The sequence below is a fragment of the Centruroides sculpturatus genome, unplaced genomic scaffold (assembly GCF_000671375.1).
Source record: "Centruroides sculpturatus isolate CEXI.00-Female unplaced genomic scaffold, Cexi_2.0 scaffold625, whole genome shotgun sequence".
Classification (NCBI taxonomy): domain Eukaryota; kingdom Metazoa; phylum Arthropoda; class Arachnida; order Scorpiones; family Buthidae; genus Centruroides; species Centruroides sculpturatus.
In genome coordinates this window covers 288,955-296,309 of record NW_019384830.1, presented here as the reverse complement: position 1 = coordinate 296,309, position 7,355 = coordinate 288,955, and the positions used below count along the sequence as shown (strand labels likewise).

The following is a 7,355-nucleotide window of genomic DNA, read 5'->3' as shown; positions in this document are numbered from 1 at the left end:
CTTATACACAGAATAGGAAATATAGTGCGATTAGGAAATCAACGTTTATTGGTTTCTATTAACTGGGGAATTCTAGTGGTGTTGACATCTGTTGTTGTATGGTTAAAAAGTTAACAGTTGCTTTTCAAAAATGAATAAGGTAATCATCATCAAAATGTGGGCTGATGACGGACAAGAAGGTCCGAAATGCATTCTCCAGTTAATGATTTCCTAATCGGGTTATATTTCCTATTCTGTGTATAATAAGTCTAGTATTTACAACGGATGTTAATGGCCGTTAATAAAACTAATAATAAAATTAAGTATTTAAGACTCTTACTAAAAACAAAGTGATAGAGATAGGAACCACTAAGGCCCCCAAGTTTTCTCTGGGCCCAGGAAAAAAATTCCCCAGTTTCCGCCCTCTCGACGACCCTGATTAATCTTCAATTAAGTAAAATATAAAATATCCGTACAGTAGACTATATCGTTTATTTAGCGAGAATTTGAACTTACTAGTAGCAGTAAATATTAGCATTGTACTGATTCAGTTTAATAACTTGAACATACTTTTTCCTTTTTCAACATTTTTAATCGGTATTGTAAATAGAAATGATATTAAGAGGGCCAAATTACAACGTGTAAACCTACGTTCACTCTTTTACTACTGTGGTTGTAGCTTACTAGCGTTGTGAATGAAGAATAAACTATCGTACAGAATATTCAAGCGCGTTTATTGCATTCAAAACTTTTTCCTGTAGTCTACTTAATTTTCTTTATATATTTATTTACAAAGATAAGGTATCAGGGGCGACACGGGTTTATCCAAGATTACGCTACTGTTTTTAATAGATATTGCGCTTTAATAATTTTTGCGTCGCAAATAATAATCGTTTTAAAATAATAGGATAATTGTAAATATCANTCAATTTATTACAATATTTTTTTGTATATTTACTTAACGAGGAACGCTTTTCAATTATACATTGATAAATGCCAATTATAATTTTCTTCTTTTTATTTTATTTTATACAATTTTATTCGGATGAGACTTAAATGTAATCAAATGATTATATATATATATAATCTACAAAGATAAGGTATCAGGGGCGACACGGGTTTATCCACGATTACGCTACTGTTTTTAATAGATATTGCGCTTTAATAATTTTTGCGTCGCAAATAATAATCGTTTTAAAATAATAGGATAATTGTAAATATCACAAATATTTATTAAAATATGACACTGCATGCACACGTGCCTCAGCTAGATAATTAATTAATGTATTGTAAGTTTTCACAATTGAGAGAAATGTTACAGGATAATTAAATAATAATGCCAATATATTAAAGCAATTCTTTTTTTCAGTCTGTTACATCAGTTGTCATTTCTTCTGTACAAATACAATACATTGTAGCCTACTCTTATGATTTTGAGTAGGAAAGTGGAAAACATTTGTTTATTTTCTCAAATTATATATAGACCTAAACCTTAAACATAAATATATAAGAAAACCTATAGATAAAACAGATAATTTTTCTTTCTACGACTAAGAACTATCTTAAAATATTTCCGAATATGGCAAATAAATGAATTAAAAAATTTTCGTCGGATTGAATTAGGCTATATAGACCTATAAACACTAAATTAGCATAGGCCTAATTGTTTAACACATATCTTCTATGTAAACATAAATCATATAAAGACCCTTTTTATTGTTGTTTTTTTATTGTGTATAATTAGCGTTATTTATTCTGTCGAGTATTAGATTTATTTTATTATTTAATTTGAATACGCAATATAGAATCAGTTGTTGCGATAACAGTAATACAGTCGACCCCCCTATAACACTGTTGATTATTCCGTTTTATATGAATTCCATATTGTACGAGTCACTTAGATTTTACAAATACGTGAACCGTTCACAGCCCGGCACACGTATTTGTAAAGTCTAAGTGACTCGTACAACATGGAATTCATATAAAACGGAATAATCAACAGTGTTATAGGGGGGGTCGACTGTAGTTGATAAATTTTATTATGTTTTTAATCTATTTTTTAAGATTGAATCATACATTATACATTATACCGTGACAAATGTTCGCGTGTTATACTTCCGTTTCCAGTAGCCAAAATAGTCTAATAGAAAACCTACAAGAACAAAACAACACTAAAATAATTTCCGGCCTTTTTATCCATTCCTTATTGACCATAAAAGATTAATTAATTACAATAATTCCCATATTTATTTCATTAATTCTCTGTTTAAGTTTAAACAATATCACGTCGGCGGATTTCAACGATGTAGACTAATTCTTTTACGTCATACGTGAGTAATTGTATTAAATAAACAATATTTTTATTTTCAATTCTTGAAAGAATAAACATCTCATTCGCATTTATTAATAATACATAAAAAAACATCTTTCCGAATGACTCAATGTAATTTAAAATAATAATAAATTAATTGTTTTTATTTTAATAAAATTTAATGCTGTCCAGATTAATGTCTAAAGAAACATTTTATATTGCTTCGCGTTAATATCGTCAGCCAAAAATTTCTCTTCATATACTATTAATAGAAATGCTTGTTTGGAACTTTTTCAAATAAAAGTATTTACAATAAGATTATATATTATTATTATTATTTAAATGTTATTAATGAGTTAAGTACATTTCAATTAATTATTATCAATTAATTTAAGCTTAATTGCATCATTGAATAGGAAATTCTCATCTACAGAATTTTCATTTTGATTTTATAAATATTAATTCGAATATTTCGAGTTTTCATTAATAAGCGATTTTAAAAGAAAAATTTAAATGTAATTTATTCGAATGTTTTAATTTGTGTTACGTAACTGGCATTTTGTATCCTTTTTTTTATAATGTACTTACAAAAGCAACTTAATTAGTTTAAATGTAATTTAAACGTTTAATTGTCATTTATATTATTTTAAATTAAACGAATAAATTTATTATTTATTATTCGGGATAATTTAAACGAATTTTTATGTCGACAAAACTATAATTCCCTGTCATAAATTTTAATTTATAAAAAAATAAAATGGATTTTTAATGATTATTATTATTATTATTATTATTGACAAATAATAATAATAATTGAGGAAAAAATAAAAATAAATATTTTTCAAATTTTAAAATAATTTTTTTTTTTTTTTTTTTAAATGGAGTTAACAATAATGCAATTTTATAATTAATATTTGGTAAAAGAGTAATTATAAGTTTATTTCAGGCGTTTAATTCGTTTAAAAACTATTGATTTTGGTAAAACATTTTTCATGCGTACAGAATTTTGTTTGAAAACATTTAAAAAGTGTTACTCTATGTCACGTGATAAACTAGAACTATCATTTATCCATATTTTCAAAGAGAAAAATATCTGGAAAGAAGATTTTATTACGAAAAATCGAAAATTTCGACAATTTTAATTCGAATTATATTCAAACTTCATTCAAATATACCGAATGTATCGAAAATATATAAAATATATCGATTATTCACGTGACGTCACGCCCAGCTCACGTGATCCGCATCGACCAATGGAACGAAAGTAGAGGGTGATCGTCTGAAGATGGTTGACGTGTTTCGTGTGATCGTCTCAGGAAACAACGACTTTTTACCTTAAAAGTGATATTTAAAAGTGTCTTAATTGATCAAGAAAATAACATGTATTAATTACTGTCGACCGAATATATTTTTCAACAAGATGAATGAAAAACAGGACGAGAATTTACGAAGAGAACCAGTTCCAATGAAATATTATGGAGCCTGGGAAGTTGGTACGACGCCACCGAATTGTGTACCCAGGTAAAAACAATCTCTTAAATCAAAATATAATAACTTTTATATAATATAATCGGTATACACGTGACGTAACTTGAGTGAAATTGATCATTTTTGATAATCTAATGCGTGTTTTAATTGGATCATATGCCATCAGTCACTGTATGATTGACGTTACTCAATTTATTACAATATTTTTTTGTATATTTACTTAACGAGGAACGCTTTTCAATTATACATTGATAAATGCCAATTATAATTTTCTTCTTTTTATTTTATTTTATACAATTTTATTCGGATGAGACTTAAATGTAATCAAATGATTATATATATATATATATAATTTGAGATGATGTTTATTGATTTATCTTTTCAGATTTGATGATGAGTTGAGATAAATATTAATCGTGCTTATTCTGTTTTAAAAGTTTATCTTTAATTAATTTCCACGCCGATTCGTTTAGCAATGATTTTAATAAGAATTTAACGTTAAGCGAAGAATATAATGCCGAAGATCATATAGTAAACAAATGCTAAAATTGAAATATAATAAGTTAATGAGAGAAAAAAATCTCTTCACTTATTAAAGTATTTTTATCTAGCATTTCTGGGTACATTAGCCTTGTTTTTAGAGATTTCGGTAAACACTTTTAATGATAATTACACACCTGTAAAACGCTAAAATTCTAGTATAAAAAACTTTAATGGATAAACATTTTCGATCGTCTTCGGGTTTCTTTAATGTCTTGATTTTTGGAACGTGGAAAAAAAAAACAAACGCTTTTAATACAAAATGAGTCTGTAGTAGTATAGAAGTTGCTTGATAATTTGCTGAATTTGTAAAAAATGAACAGATAAGTTTGAACTTGGATGTTTTATCATTTTTCTATAAGTGGGCCGATTATGAATAAGATGATAGTATTTGAAAGTATGTCACTTTCATATTTAGGTATTTGTTTTTTTTTATTAATATATATATATATATTTCATTTAATATTAGAAGTGTTTTCATTTGAATACATGTTCAAATAAATAAAAAATAATAATATAATGATAAATAAAAGGATTGCATAGATTATGTACATTGACAATTATTGAATAATTTAATTCACAAAACAATAATCCTAAAATAAAATAAAGTTAATTGAGTGATTTTGGAAAATTATAAAATCAGTTGTTTTCATTTGAGTTCTTTTTTTTAACAAAATGAGTTTTAAAAAATTTATAATTTTACTTTTTTTTTTATCATCTGAGAATGAAAAGAATTAAGTTGTTAGTATATGAAGTGATTATAAAAATCTTTTAATTTTTATACGACATGATATAACATTAATTTTATTGGAAATCATTGATTTAATTAAATTATTGGAAAATATAGCTTAAGGAAATTTTGATAAAACATAAATTGTTAATTCTAATTTTCAAAAATTAGCTTATATCAGTAGTAGTTATTATTAGAAATTAGCAAAATAATTGCCCTCAGTGCCATTGACACTTAAGTAATTCTTAAATAGTATAATAAATACTGTATACATGAACTAATGATTAAATTCAAAAAGTAAATTTATTTTTTTAAATTGCAAAAATTAAATATTTTTAGTTTTGTTAATACTTAAATGGCTTTATGAAAATTTCTGCATTATAGAAAAAAATATCCAGGTTAGTAAATTTTAAAGTAAATATACTTTAAAATTCGCAAGAACAGAAGAAACAATAAAATAGTCTTCACATTTCTTTTTTCACATCTTGGGAACCTAACAAAATCTCAGCGAAATCACTTTTACGAAAGATTTTTATGTTCGGACAACGAACACCTTACAGAACAAACACAAGAAGAAGTGACGTAAAATAATGAATACCGATTGGTCTTCAGGCAACAATTCGAAACTTTTCAGAGTGTGAGAGATGTCAACATCACCGCTCAACCCTGTATATACTGATCAGATAGTATTTTTCCGAACTTTGAAACTCTCCCTTGTAATTCCAGCCTTTTATTTTTCTGACAGAAAATTTTTTTATAGTATTCACGAGACTGTCGGGCAGGCACTCGTTAAGTTTTGCATTGGTTTTTATTTTTGAAAGGTGAGAATATAATAGCAAAGGTAGAGAGTTGTCTGATGTTGCTGGGTTGTATGGCTTGAACAGGTCTATAGTAGGCTGCAGTTTCAATCTTATATAAAAAAGATACAGTATAATCAAGAAGACTCAAGTAGTTAATGGAGTACCAAAAATTACATCTGAGAAATAAAGAACATTGAAGAGCTCATAATAGAACCTGAAACTAATCTGACAACAGAACAATACCAAGAACATTTGAATGAAGAACACCAAGAAACTCTGTGAGGTATGTTTTCTTCTTAAAAAGAGGATTAATGCCTACATCTGCTATTAATGATGTTTTGAAGAAGTGGGAGGATGTCAGAACAGTGGTCTTAGAATGGCATCCAAACCAGGTTGAGGTTATTAGGCTTAGGGATCTCTACAACGACAATGCTATTAATTCCGAAAAATCCTGAAGAGAGAAAAGCCATCGACATTGGGCAGATTCTTTAACACACCACAAACAGAAAAAACATGTAAAAATGCAAGACTGTGTATACTGTATATGTATTATTATTATTACATATAAATAAACGTAGTAAGAAAGTATATAATTTTTTATTTTTCGGGGTCTCCAGAATGGATTAATCAAATTCCCATAAAAATCTATGGTAAATTGATAATTGGTTAATGAACAATTCGGATAGTGAACACAGTCTTGGAATGGATTATGTTCGTTAACCAATCACCCAATGTATTTTATCATTTGTTAATGTATTTTCTTGAGTGCAAAAATAAATAATTCATTTTTAAGTGTTAATAAATTAAGTTAACTGGACTCTAACCTGAATTAAAGCTTGAGAAAAATTTTACTGATATCTTATTTTTAGAAAAGTGTTTGCATAAAAATACTTTTAACTTGGATGAAGTTATAATGCTATCAAATGTGGCAAAATGTTTCTTGGGTTGATAATTTCTTAGATTCTACATCTTATAAGAGAAATAATAAATCTGAAAGAGACTGAAATCAGTTTTCCAACTTAGTTTGAATAAACAGCTGGGGCTGAAAATATTGTTCGGGTATCAAATTAAAGCTCTTATCCTGTAGATGCTTCTGCTGAAGAGATATTTGAGAAAGGTGCAATATTTCAGGTATGGTGGCGTGACAAAGGTACAATGTTAAGTCTACAGGATAAACATGTCCAGCAATTGTAAAACCTGTTGTGACCCTCACAGATCACAGATCTTCTTGTGACCTACACTTTGAGAACTGTAGATATCTATATATATAACCCATTAAACGGGTGTCCGTCTGTCCTGTAACCATTTGATAACGGACACTAGAGGTGCCCCTATCTTGTGTCATATTTCAAACATTCAAATTAACAATTTTAATTCTTATTTAAATTAACAATATAAATTTTTATTATTCATTTGGCCAATAAATTATTATTTGGTCAATATAACAATATAAATAATTCAGTATATTTGTAATAGGAATTTATTATTTCAGGGGCTTATATCTCTC

The 7,355-nt window shown here is 27.2% G+C and overlaps 1 protein-coding gene across 1 annotated transcript in view; it reads left to right on the top strand.

Moving 5' to 3' along the window:
* Window positions 1-3,345: 3,345 nt before the first annotated feature.
* LOC111630111 (phosphofurin acidic cluster sorting protein 1-like) overlaps window positions 3,346-7,355 on the top strand; it is a 66,330-nt gene continuing 62,320 nt past the window's right edge. The window contains exon 1 of the mRNA XM_023374133.1: window positions 3,346-3,811. Within this exon, the coding sequence (XP_023229901.1) occupies window positions 3,711-3,811 (101 nt within the window). The 5' untranslated portion in view covers window positions 3,346-3,710. The remainder of the gene's footprint in view (window positions 3,812-7,355) is intronic.